The 18,814-nt window shown below is 41.7% G+C and overlaps 1 protein-coding gene and 1 long non-coding RNA gene across 2 annotated transcripts; one reads left to right on the top strand and one right to left on the bottom strand.

The window, feature by feature from the left end:
- Positions 1 to 5,771: 5,771 nt before the first annotated feature.
- On the bottom strand, positions 5,772 to 8,174 carry rps16 (ribosomal protein S16). Its single transcript, XM_058623487.1, has 6 exons — positions 8,101 to 8,174; positions 7,960 to 8,011; positions 7,316 to 7,417; positions 6,535 to 6,631; positions 6,381 to 6,428; positions 5,772 to 5,958 (listed from the first exon to the last, which is right to left on the bottom strand). The coding sequence occupies exons 2-6, from the start codon at positions 8,005 to 8,007 to the stop codon at positions 5,813 to 5,815; spliced, it is 441 nt and encodes a 146-aa protein (XP_058479470.1). The 5' UTR covers positions 8,008 to 8,011; positions 8,101 to 8,174; the 3' UTR covers positions 5,772 to 5,812.
- A 7-nt stretch (positions 8,175 to 8,181) lies between these two features.
- Positions 8,182 to 16,640, top strand: LOC131455726 (uncharacterized). Its single transcript, XR_009239833.1, has 3 exons — positions 8,182 to 8,231; positions 15,277 to 15,585; positions 15,667 to 16,640. It is a non-coding gene; the product is annotated as an uncharacterized LOC131455726 (long non-coding RNA).
- The last annotated feature ends 2,174 nt before the right edge of the window (positions 16,641 to 18,814 follow it).

The following is an 18,814-nucleotide window of genomic DNA, read 5'->3' as shown; positions in this document are numbered from 1 at the left end:
GCATTGCACACAACATGAGACTTCTAAATGAGAGGCAAAGGTTCTGCGAGGTCCTGTGAGCGCACTGGTGTTAAATGTGCTTTAGTTATAGCTTCAATGTGTTGAGAGTGACTCAACACTGGGCCACTGAGAGCGTGACTAACAGTGGGTCAGGAGCAGGGATCCCTTTTCCGGCTGCTTTTTAGACCAAAAACAAGCTGAGTGGAGCAGAGCCAGCTCTCAGACGGCTCTTAACACAGAGTGAAGCAGACAAGATGAATCCATCATCAGCTCCATTTTCCTCCCTCGACTCTCCTTTAAGAGAACAGCCTTGGGTGAAACTGAGTGGAATGTGGAATTCTTGTGACGAACTGAAAAAGACTCTTGTACTCTGACATGTTTATTTCAAACACCCAGGTGGCTGCTAATATCTGCTCATTTGGGTTTTTTCGCTGTGGACAAAACAGAAGAAACAATAACACTCTTCATTAAACTGAGACCATTAACGGCAAGCTAATTTGCTTTTCTGTTTTCTTCTGCAATGATGATTCGGCAAATAGAAAAAGTGCTTTAATGAAATCTGAAAAATCACAGAAAAATCCACATCCAACATCTGTTTTCTCTGGTTCAACAAATAGCTTAGCTTAGCTCCATTAAGAGGCAATATTTACCAGAAAATAGCATGATGCTAAAGGCCCATGATAACATACAACAGAAAGAACCAAATAAATACTCAGTTAATGATTCTCATTTTAGAGAATTTAGAGACCTGTTAGCTTAGGTTAGCTAGTTTTTAAATGAATGTATAACCAAGAGTTCAAAACTAAAATAATTGCCCATATTCCTTTAACAATACATTAAGATGCAACTGCTAGCTTATCTTAGCATAAAGACAGACACAAAGAGCAAACAACTAGCTAGCTTAGCTCCATCAAGAGCCAATAAAATACAAAAAATAAACTGATGTTATGCTAAATGTCCATCATCATAATTTATGTTATTAACCACGAGTCCCAGACTAAAATGATTGCCCAAATTAATTTTATAATAACCTAGGATAAACAAAATAAATACCTTGAGCTGGAACTGCTAGCTTAGCTTAGCTTAAAGACAGAAAAACAATGGGCAAACAGCTAGCTTAGCTCCATCAAGAGCCAATAAAATCCTGGATACAAGTTACCAGAAAATAGCATGATGCTAAATAGCCGTCGTTAAATTTCTGTGTAATTAAGAGTCCATAACCAGAATTATTGTTGATATTCCTTCGATATATACGACACTAAAAGAAGCTAGATCCAGAGAATGTCTGCATTTTAATTGTAGAAACAAGTTAGGCCCATGGTTCTCAAACTGTGGTACGTGTACCACTGGTGGAAAAATGGAAAATGAAGCAAATAAGGTATATATGGTTATCTCTCGCTCCACCTTATACTAATTTCACGATGCCAGTATGTGAAGTATATGTGAGGAAGAGGAGGATAATGATTGGGAATAATCTAATCAATCGAACACTGCATGAATGATTTATTGGGAAGTTTGACACAAAAAGTGCATTTCCTAAAAGGCAAGAATTGTCTTTATAAAACTATGCCATGGACTGTCTCGACTGGGCCCCCTGCTTCCCCCTCTCCTCCCTTTTAGATTCACACTCGTGCTCTCACAGGTCACCTCCCCTCAAGGACGAGGCATCAGATAAGCAGCGTGGCTGCTCATTATGACTCACTCCCATTACCACAAACAGCGGCGCGTCGCTTGGTTAAGCTGCATTTCCTCTCCACTGAAGCCAACATTTGTTGCTACTGTCCCCTGATCCTCAGTCGCCGGCACCTTCAACCAATTGTTGTTTACTCATTAAGGGCAATGGGGCTTGACGAGGAGGAGGAGGAGAAGGAGGAGAAAGAGGGGGAGGAGAGCAGTGGTCGGTGTGTGTCAATGAAAATCCCCTCCTCTTTTCTTTTGGAGGCTAAAATAGAAAATTCATCCACTGCAGCTCGTGATTGAAGCCTTTCTCTCTCTGTCTTTGTGCTTGTGTGTAGATGTCGGTGGACTCTTTGTGTGCTTTCATGTGTTAATTGCAGAGTGTGTGTGTGTGTGTGTGGATGAAGGTGTCGTGTGTGGAGAGGTGCGGATGAAGTGCAAGTGATGACAAAATGCATCCTGGTCTCACACCTCCTTGTTTTTGTGCCTTGGAGATGCAGAGAGGCAGCAGACGTGTTAACAGAGGAAAGACAGGTGCTAGGTTCACCGTGTGTGTGTGTGTGTGTGTGTGTGCAGGAATTTATTATCCAAAAAAAAACATAACTGCAAAACCTGTGCAAATATAATTCTGCCACCTTCGTGCACCGAGTCAAATTTACTTACTCTACAGCAGAAGAATAAATAACAGACAGAATAAAAACTCTTCTTGATACTTTCCTACAAGATGCCCTTAATAAATGTTTATAAGTGTTAAGTAACATCTTTAATAATGGCTAATAAAGCATTAAGTAATGTTGTGCATTTGTGAGCAACTATTAAAAGTGAATTGAAAAACAGTAAGTTATGTTTATAAATAGCTGTTAAGGAGTTAGTAATGAAGGTAATAATGAGTTAATTAGTCATTAATTAAAGGTTATTCATATAGGGTAGTAGATAAATATGAAAAGGTAATAATATGATAAGTCAGGTTAATGAAGATTAACATGTTATTACCTTTTAATAATGTATTAAAAGGTAATGACCTTAATATAAGGTAATAACATGTTAATAAGTCAGGTAAATAAAAGATTAACATGTCATTACCTGTTCATAATTTATTTAAATAACATATGTCATATGGTAATAAGTCAGGTAAATAAAAGATTAAAACTTATGAACCAAAGTTGAAGTCATTTATAAATGGTAATAAAAGGTCATTAACTAAGGTCAATGATGGGGTAAAAGGTCCTTAATAAAGAGTAATAATAAAGGATAACAATAGGTTAATAGGTAATAAGTCTAGATAAGTCTAAATAATAAGTTTAACTTTTGTCTCCTATGAGTACTGTTTTTAAATATTGATAAATGGCTGATATATGGCACTGTAGGCCTTTCGTGTAAGTTCAGAGGTCATGTGGTCAGTCGCAGGGGTCCACTTCACAAACAAAGGACACGGCGTCACACTGAATAAACACCAGTCAGAAGGATTTTCCACAACATTAAACACCATGATTAAAACATCAATTAACACCTCATGAGGCTTTATTTGTTCCATATATAAACTTTTCTAAGAAACTAAACGAAGAGTTAACTTGATCTTTTTTTTGTTTTCAGTAAACTCATTTACTGAATAAATAAAGAGCTGTATACCTTTTACTTCATTTTCCTGACCTGCACCATGATATTCACATTATTTTTTGAGTAAACAAGAGCCCGAGATTAATTCTGTTATGACAGAAATCACCAGGAAAAGCTATTTTCTCTCCTCCTGCTGCCTCCACACTCTTCCCCGCAGCTCGCTAGATTAGCCGCGTTATTGCCATCCCCGCTGCAGGAAAAACAAAAGTCATTTCCACAGCCACAGAGTGTCGCCGGTGCATCATTACGGCCGTCAGAGGTGAGGCAGCAGAGGCAGGGGCAGAAAATAAACAGCAGTAAACAACAGTAGCAGCGGGGGGGTGGGCGCTTCCCCGCTGGGTTGATTATTGGAGAGCTGTAAACGGGCCCCCCGAAAATCCACGCCACCTCTCAGGAGCTCACCAAGCGGGAACGGCTGCTGCTGCTGCTGCTGCTGCTGGCTGCTGGCTGCCCGCGGAGAGGCCAACAACATCTGGGCCTCAGCTCAACTCAGCTAACCTCATTACGCTCCTGTGGAGTAATGTGTTTGTGCATCAGCACAGGAACCAGGAAAAACAGACAGAAAGTGAAGGGGGGAACTCGAGTTCAGTTTGATTTAAGATGATGACGCTGGACAGATTTGACAGTCGGGACTTTTGTTTTTTTTACCCAAGAGTGTTTTTAAAGCAGTGTTTTACAGTACAGCCAGTCTAGCTTCTTTCGGACCGAACTGTACCATTTTGGTACGATTGGGGCTGATTATTTTGGTTCTATTCCTTATGGAAAAACAAAAAAAACATGTATACCATACAGTACCAGACCCTTCTACTCGTTGGAAACATGTGTAAATAAATTTTTATCAACAAGTGTTGCTAACAACGACTAGCCCTGAGATACTTTTGCCGACTTGGAGGGAACGCAGTACGAAAACACAGGCAGACAACAGCTAGCTATTAGCATAGGCACAAGCAGAAAACAGCCGGCTATATTACACGGGTGTCATCAAATTACTGTGTGACCAAGAATCCAAAATAATTAGAATATATATTGTATATGTATTTGGAGCTGTTAGCATAGCATACAGAGTAAAAACAATGAGTAGGCAGCTAGCTTTAGCTCCATCCAGACAAGGAAATAGGATCATGCTAAGTGGCATCATCGAAACAGTCTGAAGAGTCCAAAACCAAAATGATTACCTATTCAATTTATATTAATATACAACAGGGAGAAACAAAATCCACAGCAATAAGAATTCATTTGCAATAAGAATTGATCAAATTAAATATCAAACATTTCAATTAAGTCACAGACCGGAGCGAGAGGATGTAAAAAAAACCATCAACAAAGCAATGAAACTCACTAACGACCAACACAAGCAACAATAATCAACATTTACTTGGTTCTTTATCTGTTTGCAGGGGTATTTCAAGCAAATGAGTGCTTTTATGCACCTTGCTCTGAGGCACTTAGGCACATGAAAGTGACAACAGTGATTTACTGTAACATGGTGTAATCGTTAATCATGTACTTGTTGATCCATAGTACCATGAGAGTGAAATGGCAGCGAGCCAGTGAGGCACATTCTCTAATGGCTGCTAGTGAAGGAATGTTTCATACAGGTGTGTGGCTCCCTCTGCTGGTGCACTGTGGCAATGACTCATGCTTGGATGCAGGTAAAAACATGTAACGATGCATATTTTTTTAACGGAGTATAATGACACATGACACTGTAGTAAAGATTTGGATAATAAAGTGTAAATGATGCATTAATGATGACTGAAAGCGATTCAGCCGCTACGGTTTCACGGTCCTTATGTTATCGCCACAGCTGTTCCACTATGAGCTTTAACAGGCACAAATGTGGAACACCTGTACTTTTGTTAGAAGTAAAAAAGTACCATTTAAGTCAGGGTTTCTCTACCCTGTACGTTTAACATGTTTCCACCATTTAACACACCTGATTCAAATAGTCAGCTCTTCAGTAAACACCAGAGAAGCCTAATAACTCATTTGAATCAGGTGTGTTGGAGCATGGATGCTTTTATAAGGACTGAAAAACCCTGTTTTTTTTGTATTAAAAACTAAACACACACACACGTTTTAGACAACAGAAGAACTGAAATGAATCCCTTTCTGTACACAATATTAACATACTGTCGGGGTCAAAAAAAAAATTCAGGAAGACTGCATTTTGTCAGGTGTGCCCATTTCTATATTTGTCAATTCACTATGGGCTCAGCCACCTTGGCCTAATTTGACTGAATTGCTCAAACTAAGCGGAAAAACTAAATCTAAGCACATTTAAGTCCCAATAACAAATAAACACAGTACTATAATTCAATCTAAAAGACAAGGATCAAAGAATTAATAACACCCATGTTTTGAAAACATGTCCTGCGAGCAAGAAAATGTGCGCCGCACGTGTTGAATCCACATAGTAAGAGGTTATAAACATTATCTGTAGACAAGAAACATGAAATCAAAAATGACAAATGATATCGTTTGTTCCTCCAATTTATTAAGAAAATGTACAGGGCGATTAACGGTAGGACTTCTGGTAGCGGGCACGGGCTCCAGGTCCACCGAACTTCTTGGACTCGCAGCGACGTGGGTCGGCGACCAGCAGGGTCCTATCGTACTGGATCAGGATGTCCTTGATCTCCTTCTTGGAGGCCTCGTCCACATCTGACACGAGACGAAGACACAGGTTATTCTCCGCAAGTTTGAATGCTTTTCAGCTGAATATTAACACAACGCCAAGCTCCTCCCAGTTGTGGATTATGAGCAGCAAAACAGTAAAGCATCGTGAGAATAATGTGAAGGTTGTCAGTGATTCCAGGTCGTCGTTAAGCAGATGCAGCATATATTCACATTTTATCGAGTTTGAATTATCATCTACAATTTTTTTATGTAAACATTTTAATGATGCACCAGGTTAAAAAGACCCCAGATCAGCAGCAGTAACAGCACACTTTCCCTGCTCCTAAATCACAGTTACATATACAAAATATTTATACTATGTATCGCGTTCGACTCCTACATGTAACACCAGTAAATATAAGAGAACTGTCTTCATTGTCTTCAGGAGTTCAAAAACTAAGACTTACATTTCTGGTAGTAGGCGACCAGGGACTTGGAGATGGCCTGACGGATCGCTGCAAGACAAATATTTACAGTGAGTGGAAGAATCCAAAAATCACACATATTCTGATTGTAGATGCAAAAGAAAAAACTACTTGGAGGAACCGCAGATTTGCTTACCATAGATCTGTGCGACGTGTCCACCGCCCTTCACTCTGACTCTGATGTCAACTCCAGCAAAACGCTCCTTACCCAGCAACAGCACGGGTTCCAGAAGCTAAAACAAAATAAAACATTATGAAGATAATCTTGCAGAACATGAAAAAAAAAAAAGACTATTGAAAATAAGCAGTTGGCAATTAGAGACATTGCTATAAAAATAGACCCATGACATCATCTGCAATGAAACACACCTTATAATGGGACAATGTGATACAATGCAACTTAAAAATTGTATTACTTCATTTTATTATTTATCAATCTTCTATATATTGTGCAAATTATATAAAATGTACTCTTTGGAAATGAATTTATATATAAATCACTGCTTTGTCACACCAACTACAGAGTCAATGTCATTAAAATAACTAATTTTAGAGTTATAACACACGACTAGGTTCATATCGTACAGTAATCAGACATAACTTGAGAATACAAACATGCAGGAGAAATAAACGCATCTTATACGAAAGGCTTTACAAATTAATACTGCAGTGGCAAAATCTTTGCCATTAATAAAAACAGTCACTCCTACATTACTTATCGCAAATATCTCTGGCGACATCATGTGGTAACCACCAAAAAGATGAATTTTTCCAAATTCAATTGCAAACTTTATGATGAACGCATAATAGCACACAATACTAGCTTTTCCGATTGAACAAGACCTGGTTTCAAACATCCTCATCTCATCATCCACTGATTATGTCCTCCCTGATGTTAAACTGTCTCATGGACTCACCTTGTACTGGAGAGTGGCAGGCTCGATCATCTCCAGAGGTCTGCCGTTCACCTTGATCAGGCCATTTCCCCTCTTGCAGTGAGCAACTGCTGTGGCGGTTTTCTACGAGAGAAATACCAAACTCTTAATCATTTCATTCTGAACACAATCTAGTTTTATTGCACATGTCATGGGAGGGACACTGGCATCACGGTAACATCATGCTGATTTATCAGGAACTCAAACATCTAACAACTTCGTAGCCCATTAAAATTGTTCTAATTACACTGGATACGACAATGAAAAATAAATGCAAGTACTTAATAGGCAAGAACGATAATAGGTGAGAGCTAACATGCACACTGTCACTCCCGGCTACCAGAAACTAATACATTGCTAGCAACCGGGCTAGCCAGCTAGGCTAAGCTAAGTTAGATGACACCAACAACAAATGTAATGGAGCGTTACAACTACATATAACAGCAACGGAGATTATCAAAACCCGTATACAGGTCTTACAAACACAAACGGTTACATAAAAAGGGCAGTTTTGTGTGAAACAACGACACACCGGAGGTACGTGTTAGCCACTATAGCTAGCGTGCGCTAGCCGGACAGAGTGGCCACAACACCGCACGTGGAATAACTCATCTAATTTTACTTACTTTACGTCCAAACACCTGGACAGATTGCAGAGGACCTTTAGCTGGCATGTTTCTAGAACACAAAAAGAGACACGGTTACACGAGAAACCCGCGATTAAAGTGTATTTTAACTGTTTTATTGGATCGGGCTGAAGAACATACCGTCTTCAGCTTGGGAGCCGTACGGAGAGACCGACGGGGTTTCACGCGCCGAACATCAGGGGCTGGCGCGCGACACTTCAGCCCGACTTGACGGCAACGTTTACGACAGTTGCTCCATTTTACACCAAGAGGTAATATTTACTATTTCTATATTAAACAATATATACAGAATAGATACATTACAGCGGTTTGAGCGCAAATGTGCAGGTTAAATACTTTTTAAATCGTATTTCAAATCGTTCTGTCGATTTTTATAAATTAATACGTAGTATTTAAAAAGTCAAACGTATTACACACCCGTTCCTATATATTAAGTATTCGTGTATATAAGCCTATTTGAGCTCAATGGCTCCGTGTTCCTGGGGCATTTAAATTAAACTGAGCTTAATGTAGGCAGTTTTTTTTTTCTTTTCTTCAACTTCATTGAAAAATAATTGACCAATTACAGAACAAGTATTCCAATTTCAACAATGTCAACAGGCTAAAAAATACAAAAGATAAATGTATAAAAGTACACAGAATAGTAAAAGTAAAATAAAACAATTCTGGGGAGATTCCAGAAAACATTGCATTTATTTACATGTGAAATTTGCCACACATAATCACCACATTGACTAAATCAATGGGATTTTAATATTTGTTGCAAGTTTTGCTTTACTTACATAGTTAAACCTGTGCTTTCCTTGTTGTTATGTCAGATCATGATTGTGATAATATGCTATAATGATTTTATAATACTTAAATATAATAATGAAAACATGTATTGAATGCCTTCCCCCTCATGCAGTCAAATGAGCAACAGTGCCCTCTAGTGTTCATAAAGACGAATAACATGCCTTTAAGTTATGACATCATCTGAGCCATCTCATCTCAGCTGAGAGCATGGCGGTGTCTGGCAGAGATCTGTGCAGAGAATCATAATTTCCCCCGACATTAACGACTGACATCCTGGATCAAACGGCACAAACTCACAGCAGCTTGGTTTGATTTGATCGAGCCTCATCCTCTTAAGGTTTGTGGCGAGTCCAAACCGAGGAGATCACATGGTTCAGCAGTTCTCGGGGTTGGGGGGGCTGAGAGGCCGAGGGTCAGGGTGTTGGAATGGGACATGACATGGGAAAAAAGGATGTGGGGAACTTTTTCAGACTCTGAAAGAATCAAACCATAGTCGTACACAAGAGACGGTCTTTTGATGTGACCACAATGTTGGACAGATGTTGATCAAACTGGGAGACACTGCAGTTTTTGTGAGAGGAGGAGAATCAAATGTCCTCTCTCTGCTCTCTCTCTTGATTCACCATGGAGAAAAACAAATGTGGTGTTTGTGGGCGATTGACTCAACTGGATTGACGCGAGGGTGAATAATTGTACCAGGCGCCTTCACTTCACCAGAGCCTTGAGAGGGTGACACTTGTCAGGACTCTCAAGTACTCACATCCTGCGGTGCGAACACGGCGGGGGATGAGAGGAAAGTGTTGAAAGCACTGAAACACACAGCCTTACCCTTAAAGGAGGGGAAGGGACGGACGGAACTATTCCTGGGTCAGAGAAGGACTGAAGACAAACAGCGTCTTTGGGAATCTGTATACAGCGACGTGAGTCATGTGCAGTGTGCAGTGCCTACCTATGCCTGACATTTACTGCAGCTGGAAGGGTGTTTATAGTGTCGGCCACGGGTGAACAGGCACCTGGCTTCCTTTATTGTCACTGGGGGAAAAGAGGACTGGCCCTCGAGGCAGCCTGCTAATGACTGAAACCCTTTGCTAAAGGAAAATTAATTCCTGAGCAGGCAAACGCAGACCTTTATCTATGTTCAGAGCATAGATTTACAGGTTTTATGCTTGACATTCAAACATGTTCTTCCATGTACAGCACAGGCCTATAAACATTTACAATTGAGATTTATTTGCTACTTTGATTTTTGGCCACGTGAGGGCAGCAAAACAAGCTATGGGAATGTGTTAGCAAACTGATAGCAATGCTATCAGTTTGCAGTTTTGCAATGCTAAGGACCCATGGAGCAAAGATACACGCATGTGTCATGGAACTTTAGTTAATGTAGTTTTGCGTCTTTCAAGATACCTCATTTTTATGTTCTTTCGTAGCTAAATGCTAAGCTGTGTTGACTAGCTTGTCAAATTCAGACCTTTGTCAAACCGTAGATTTAAAGGTTGTTTGACATTCATTCAAACATGTTCTCCCATGTACAGCAAAGGCTTATAAGACTTATTTTCAATTTATTTAGTGGCATTAATAATAAAATTGTTGGCCCCTTGAGGGCAGCAAAGCAAGCTAAGCGACTGTATAAGCAAACTGATAGCAAATGCTACGAGGACCCGCAGAGCAAAGATACATCTATATATCATGTAATGTATGTAATGTGTATGATTTTTGGCCACTTTTTGGCAATGAGCTTAAAACGAGACCATGATATTCCATGATGATATAGCAAGAACGTCATTTGTGATTATAGTTCACATTATTTCAAAATAATAGTGTTGGTTTTGATACAGAACAGTGTATATGTAGTGAATGAAATATTTATGATGCAAAATAAGTCGATAGTTGGCTGAGACCTCTGCTTTAAAGTAAATCCAGAGCAGAAAGAACTCGTGTTGAAGTAAATAAAGATATATGTCACATACCGTATAGAGTGTATCTATACAGTATAGTGTCAAAAGGAGTCTCCAGTCTCTTAAGGAACACTCTCTCTTTCAGCCTTGGCTTCACTTTCACTTCTAGGAGTTCATTCGCCAACAGATACAGTACATTCCCAGGACTGGAGACAGAGAGTGAGCCAGGCAGACAGAGGAAGCACTGTGTGGAGACCCCAAGCTGGATGATAAGCGTCCAGATAAACCCATGTTTGTGTTATGGGTCACTGGAGCCCCCCCCCGCCACCCGTCACCGTCTGCATAGGAAACACCTTAAGGCTGCCGAATCGTCCCTGATTTCCTGCTCTGTTCTGCGGACCAGTAAAGGACACAAATCCCTTTGTGCTGCTGACTTTCAGACTGTCAAGTTCACCTTACAATGTGCAGACCGCTCCACCATTTGAAATCAAACACTCTTGCGTTACTGTGTTCCGGGTAAGGTATTTCAACGCAAATACTACCAATCGCTGAGAACCTCCCACGGTAACATTAGAAGTTATTCTGTTTACTTATGTTAGATTAAATCATAATGTCCTCCTCAGAAGATCCAAAAAACAAACAAACATGGAGCTTTGGGGTTTGAGAAGAGCCGCAGAAGGAGGAGGAGGAGGAGAGTCATCCAGGAGAAGAGATGGCAATAAATAAAGACCTCGCCATATATGTGCAGTTCCTCTCCACCACCGTATGGAAACACATCACCTGGAGGAGTGACCCTTTGACCTTGTCTTGTCACAGCAGCCTGAGCATGAGACACCGCTCTCAGATTTACAGCGGAGGAGATGCTGCTCGCGGCCGGGCCGCAGCGCCTCATTTGCCCATAATAGGCTCTGTGGTGGTTTGAAAAAGTGTAGCCGGTAATTGAGGTTTCCCTGAGCCGAGGGAGAAGATCCACTGAAAAAAAGTGGGAGGGGGAGAGGCCGAGGTGCAGGAGGTTGTGTGGAGGTATACAGAAGCGGTCGCCGCGGCAACAAGGGAAAACTCTTTAGAGTTCACGAGGCAGAAAAGTGTCTTTGCCGAGAAGCAGCAGTGATTCTGCAAGTCAAGGGAAATATGATCTTACCTTTTATATCCTTCTGTGTCCGTCCATAAATGGCCTGTTCTATCTGAACATTGTCCCCTGAAATACCTTTTAAAAAAATATTTTACAGTATTTCAATAATACTTTTATAAGTCATATTAGTACAAGAGGCATTTGAGCTATACAGGGATGTCTTTGTAGAACATTTATGCTATTTATTTGATGATTTGTGAGTTCCTCTTTTTTGGGAGCCCATTGAACACATAGTTGCTATTGGTATTTTTTGTAGACATTAAAGTAATTTATTTTCAATGTGTGATATTGTATTACAATTTTCTAGTGCAGCACCTGTACTCGCTTTTTTCGTATTTGTACTTGTTGGTGTGTTTGAACGGTCACTGTTACCTTTACACACAATTTATACGTCGAACATGAACACACAGATATTGAAATAAGATCAGATAAGATCATAGTTTATGGTGCGTTTGCACAGAAAATTGTCTTGCACCTCCATTCTGGACAATGCAGCTACAAAAATGAAGCCCATAAAATACATTAAATTACACATCAAACACAGAAAACCTAAGCGGCCTAAGCAGTCCTTCCCAGGGGATTAATTCTGGTTAAGGCGTGAGATGGATTAAGAAAGGATTGGCTCCTTTGGCGATATATCTGTCGCATTTCTGCCGATATCTTTTGATTGTCTCAAACAAACAACGTCAAAGTCGGCACTGCACACGCCGGTGCCCTGAGTAATTCGCCTGCCAAGTTTGAAGCCTGTGAAGCGCCCCATTGCACGGGCACATGGACAGACAGACTGCATTTATAGATAGATGATAGCAAACTCAGTGAATTGCAGTAAAAGTGCTTGATCCACAGTTAACACAAATCATGCTGTGGTGAATATATCGCCTATTATTTCGGCTAAGTTCACAGCTCTTACTGAGAAACAACAATACTTCAAAATTCCCCTTAATCCCCAGAAATGAGAGGTGCCAAAATGGCTGCCACTGCTCCCTCTTACTTTGTGCCCATTGCTGTGTCATGGCAGCGGTAAATATTGATGTCTGCCTGACTGGATGACAGCTCAAAGCACTAAAATGTAGCCCGGTATTGAACCCCGGGTCTGGACTTGAGCCCCTTCCATTAATTTGGCTATTTCAGCACGCATTTACCACATAGCAATGGGCCTCGCAGCTGTCCCGTTCTCTGTCAACTTTCATCTGGGCTTCGAGTTGAGGCCACGGGATAATGCAGAGTGGAGTGGGCTCAGGCACGCAGCGGACATGTCGTCTAGATCTCCTCCCAGAATCCACTGCATTCCCAGAATAGTAGCGCTGTAACCAAACAGCCTGGAGATTGTGTCATTTACTGCACTTTCCACGGATCTGAAGCACAAATAATGTGTCAGATATGTCAATATCTTGTTGAAATGTATCAAAAACCTTGTTGCTATGGGGATGCAACATGAGAAAGCCTGTGTGCTCTGAGATGCCTGTGATTTTTTGTATGGAGTTTGGTGTGGAAGTGAACAAAAAACATCCTGGAGGCCCTCCCAGTGCCTATGGAGCCAGACGGGGGCATCCGTGGTTGAACTCACCAAAAGTTGGGGACTTAAAGACCCAAAACACCTAATGACCCAATGTCCAAGCAGCGCCAAAAGGTGTATTCTACAACTAAGAAGGTTCCTTATGCCCCTGCTGGTGTCCAGGGTCTTGGGCTGGTCCAGTAATGAGTCTACTTGGATTCTCTTGGTTTTTGTATAAATATCAATGTTTGTTCAGGAAAACGAAAAGCATTTCATGTGAGTCAAAGAGCCTCGTTATGTGTTGAAGCTGTGTTTATTAGAGGAGCTGATCTCATGGAGCTGATGTGGCAGTCGAGTGCGGCCAAAACCTGTCAAACATAACCACCTTTCACTTGCTTTTTTCTCTGCACTGACACACACACACACACACACACTGTTAAATCTCGCTCACTCACACTCAGCTCGCCCACACAATCTGCTACATCACTCTCCTTCCTCCATCTTACACTTGGTCTCCTCACTACTCATTCGCCTCCATCTCTCTCCTCTCTGTATGACTGTGTATGTGTGAGTGTGTGGGTTTACTCTGGTTAGAGTTCATGTATGAGGCAGTGGGGGGTGGTGGGAGACTATAATGTCTGGCTGACACTAGCAGTGATAAAACCAAACGTTTATGTTTTCATTGGCGTGGGTTAGCAACTTCCTGTCTGCAGGTTTTGAAGGCTTGTCAAGTATGTTCCATTAAATTTAGGTACGGATCTACCCAATGATGACATCACAAAAAGAAGTCCCCTCTACCATCAGACCAAGTTTCATACAGTTCTGATTCAGATTACGGATTTGGTTGCTATTCAAATTTAACATTTATGTAAATGGTCATAGCTATAAGCAGGTAATCCAGAGAGTCTTCTGGATCCAGTGGATCAAAAAAACGCAGGTGACAAAGTGTTGAAGCCTTGCAGAAGGTCTGCGCTTTCTGATGCCCCGTTTCCATCATGGTACAGTATGGTACGGTTTGGAACGATAAAGCCTTGGGTCAGGCTTGCATTCAACTGCATTCACAGTGCCTTTCCTTGGTAGGCGGGGTGTGGGCTGTGTCCGATGGCCGCGCAGTGTGACATCACGTGGTACTGGTGTGACGACAGCGAACATCAACATCTAACGTGACACAAAGAACAACAATGGAGGACATCCAGCGGCTCTGGATGTGGCTGTTTGTCTGAACAAGACATCAAGCTTTGTATGAGAATAGACTGCAGGCGTTTGCCTCGACTTGTAGCGTTTTTCTGTCGCCCATCAGCTGACTGTCATGAGCGGAGCAAGACCCTAACCATACCCTCTTACTCTGGTACCTCAATGGAAGGGTGCCTAATGGAATTCCTAATGGCAACACACATACAAACTACTGTACTGTACCAAACCATGTGGCAACACAGCTAAAGTTTTCACTGCACACACTGATGCCCTGAGTAAGGCACCTGTGATTTGAAGCCACCCATCCATCATCAACCGTTTATTTGAGATTGGGTCAGCAGCTCAAGCAGAGAGCCCCAGACGTCCAACTCTGACTGGGTGATCCCCAGGCCCTCCCAGGACAGTGAGGAATCCCTCCACTTATTCCTTGGTCTTATCCAAGGTCTCCTTCCAGTTGGACGTGCCAGGAACTCCTCCCTAGGGGGGCTCCCTGGTAGCATCCTTACCAGATGCCCGAACCACTCAGCTTCTGACTGAGGGTCTCACCCAGCCACCCTCTTGAGAAAACCCATTTTGACCGCTTGAACCCATGATCTCGTTTCTTCAGAGATGACCCCTCGCTCATGACAATAGCTGAGGGTAGGAACGAAGATAGATCAAGAGCTTGCTTTGAAGCCTGTTAAGCAAACTGTTGGACGTGTATGCGATTAGCAGTCAGTCAGACAGACGTTTCTTGCATTAGTAGATGGATTTCCCTCTTTTTTTTCTCCTTCCCTCTACAGTGTTCACAGTTTCATCTCTTGCCTGCTTTGGCCCTTGACAACATCTGGAAATACAATGATGAATATTACCACTACCGGCAAAGAGCGTCCCCTCCTGTCTCCCTCTCCCGCACGCTGCTTTTCTTGCACACTTATTCAAGTGTCCAAGAGATGATGAAGTGTGACCTTGACAACAGGGCGAGTACATGTTACTACATGTGGTCTATGTCTCTATTTGCACACATGACTAATCACGCCAGTGTCTTGTGTTTTCAGCAATTTGTCCGTCTTTCGTCTGTGTTTAGTCAAGTTTGGTGGAGTATTTTCATGGTATGTTTTTCAAGTATTTCAGTTCCATATTGTGTTTCCTGGTGTGTCTGTAAGTCTCTGCTCAGCTGCTCTTTGTTCCAGGATCCCAGGGGGAGAAGAGACAAGGCTGCATGGGAAGCTGCGATGGGAAAGTGGGCCAGCACTCCTCAGTGCTTCGCTGGAGAGCTCCTTAAAAGGCCTGGAGAGATGATGTCGTGGACTCTTTCCTTCTCCCTCACGCCCCCCATTTATGTTTTTTCTTTTACTGCCTCAACAGCAGTGGAGAAGCCCAGCAGCAGCAGGAGCAGAGCCAGGCTTTGGCCAAACTCATCATGCACATCAGAGCAACACACGACACAGATGACTTCATTGAGCTGAAATAAATCTTCCAGAAGCTGAAAAAGCTTTTTTTTATATATTACAAAAAAGGAAATCCAGATTGGGTTAATTCTGCCTGGTTATATTAAGTTACAGTTCAAAGTGAATACTTTTTCAATTTTTGTCACCAACAATTGCAGAACTGTGGCAAAGTTCCCTTTAGCAAAAGCAGAAATGAATACAAACGCAACATCACAGCGACAGCAAGAGATGCAGAAGTGGTGTTTTGCAAGTTGTGCTGGGGCAACAGTGAAACCATTTTGTTTTTCGCTGCTTTTCACACGCGTCAGGTGGACCTGCTACAGCCACCGCAGCGATGACCAATCTGTATGTCACAAACATAATAAATAGCGGATGTCTCCTCGCACAGCTGCTGGCCTTTCTGTTTCACCAGGCTCCACTAAAAAATTTTCCATCACGACCGAGTACGCGATGGGGGTCAAGAACCGCTTTGTGTACACAATGCATGTGAGGCCGAAATGCCTTCTTTAACCCCCAGGTGAGCTCCAGGCGTGTGAGTGGTTGAGCTCCTCACCAGGTTTTCAGTCTATAGAGCCTCTGGGGAATGCAACGCAGACACACTTTATGGACATATATGTACCAGTGCTTTGACGTCTTTGCTATTTTTAGTGCCAGCCCGCCACTGGAGGTTGTTATGATGATGTCAGAAAAGCTTTCAAAATAAATCGGATTGTTTATCTTGGGTTACACTTCCTGACCGCTTTTCATGTCATGTGTGTTTGTGTTTATCTGTCTGTAGAACTGGAATTCTTCTTTTTTTTTCTTGGGCTGCTACAGTGAAGAGACTAGTTTTATTGCACCCGCATCGTCAGCTTTATTACAAAGCATGACTTTGAAATCATAGCATCATCCACTTGCTGTTATCTTATTTTCCAGTCTAGATCTTGAGTTAGATGATTGATGACACAAAAAAATGCTGGCGGAGCTGATAAATAGATAATCATTGCGAATGTTAGCCTACAAACACCACCTATCCATTATTAGCAACGCCAATTTGTCATCTTTACCAGTCCAAATATTTTAAGTGATGCTATATAAAGAGTTAGATGGTTGATAACACTTCATGATTGTACAAAAACAAAACAAAGATGAGGGTGGAGCTGATAAACAGCTGATAAACATTGCTAATGTTAGCCTAAAAGCATTACCTTTCATAAAACTGCCACTGGACAACTAGCACCACAGACTTGTTATTGTTAACTCTGTCATCTACATTTTCACAAAGTGATGCTTTTTAAAACATTTAGAGTTTAAATATGTTAGCAACTGGTTAACACAGCTAGGGTTAGTATCAAAACATCAGCTCATAAAGCTACAATTTATATAACATGTTAATTATTCCCAGCTGATAGCCTGACTAGCTTAAAAAAACAGCAATTCAACATTGCACCCATAACACTGCAACTACACAATCAATTAACTTAAATGTGTAGCAACTATTTAGCATAAGTTGTCACTGAAAAATAGCCTAAATTTGTAGCTGGCACTAAACTGTAACATTTACTTTTCCCCCTAAAATGAATTCAGCCTTCATGCTAAGCTAACTGGCTGCTGGCTCAGTGCTATCAATCTTCTCTTAAGCACATTTTGTTAAATCTGAAATTCTTAAGGGTTCAGGCTGTGGCTTAGGGTTATTGCTGTTCCTTAGGAGTACGAACATGAGGCAGAATATAGATCTACCTTTGAGGCGCCACAAGCTATAACCTATGAACATTTTTGGCATGTTTCCAGTGCACCAGAGATGAAAAAGGACTACACTGGAATATACAGATCTCATCAGGCAGGTGAATAATGTCCTATCGTGTTTACATTTGGAGGCTTGTGAGAAAGGAAGGTCAAGTTCCGGGTGTTTTGAGGCGGTTTATGAAGACTCCTGAACTCCCATACTCTTGGCCCCACCCCCTCAATCATCCTCTCCATTTCAGGTTAAAGTGTTTCCGTGGCTGTTGACAGATACAACGTTTGATGAACAGCGTCAGTCTTCACCCTGTCTGCTGCGACACAGCCACACCTTGCTGTGGGGCCTCTGTCGAGCAGATAACGCAGCTGAAGCCAACGTGGCAGCAGGTCACGGCAATCGAATGTTTCCGCAGACACCATGCGGGCTCAGCGCGTCGCATTGCTTGGAACCTTCCCCAGTGCACGCTTCATTTACATTTCGGGTCACGCTCTTCTGATTGTGACTTTACCCAAGTTATCTCTGGTTTAACAACATCAGAGAGAACCCGTGAAAACAACATTCACATGACATTGAAATGAAATTTCAAATTCAGTCATCACATCGAGCCAAAAAAAGATGTTTCAAGGGACTTCATGGGCCAGTGGGGCCTATATATTGACCCCTTCTCCTTCCCACCTAATGAACTAGTTGTAGCTAGGGTTGAAATGACAACCAAATCACTTTCTGTAAACCATTACATAACTGAGCTTTTCACCAAAACCACTGCTTCATTTTTTTTCACTTTCTCTTTCAATGCTCTGGTCAAATGCGCGTCATTGTTTATCAACTGATTCTCTGGAATTATGGAGCTTTTGACACGTAGTTAGGGGGGGATTTCTCACCCTGGTGTCCTCGCAGTCTGCTGTTTACAGACAATCATTTCATTTTCACAGAATTGACATGACTGTGAAATGACATAATTAAAAAGTCTTGGTGGCCCCATCTCAGACAGCAAACCCCCTGAAAGAGCACAGATTCTTCCCAGATTTTCACACCCACCAAAAGCAGAGCAGGACCCGATTGTCCTGGTGTGAAGTGAAGCAATAAATTCATGGTATCTTTTTTGCCTGCAAGCTTTTACACCGTGCTGCTGAGGCTTGTGCGGAAAATACAGTCAGATGGCTGCATAAA

This window comes from Solea solea, chromosome 3 (genome assembly GCF_958295425.1).
Source record: "Solea solea chromosome 3, fSolSol10.1, whole genome shotgun sequence".
Taxonomy (NCBI): domain Eukaryota; kingdom Metazoa; phylum Chordata; class Actinopteri; order Pleuronectiformes; family Soleidae; genus Solea; species Solea solea.
The sequence above is the reverse complement of the archived record's forward strand: the minus strand, read 5'-3'. Positions and strand labels throughout refer to the sequence as shown.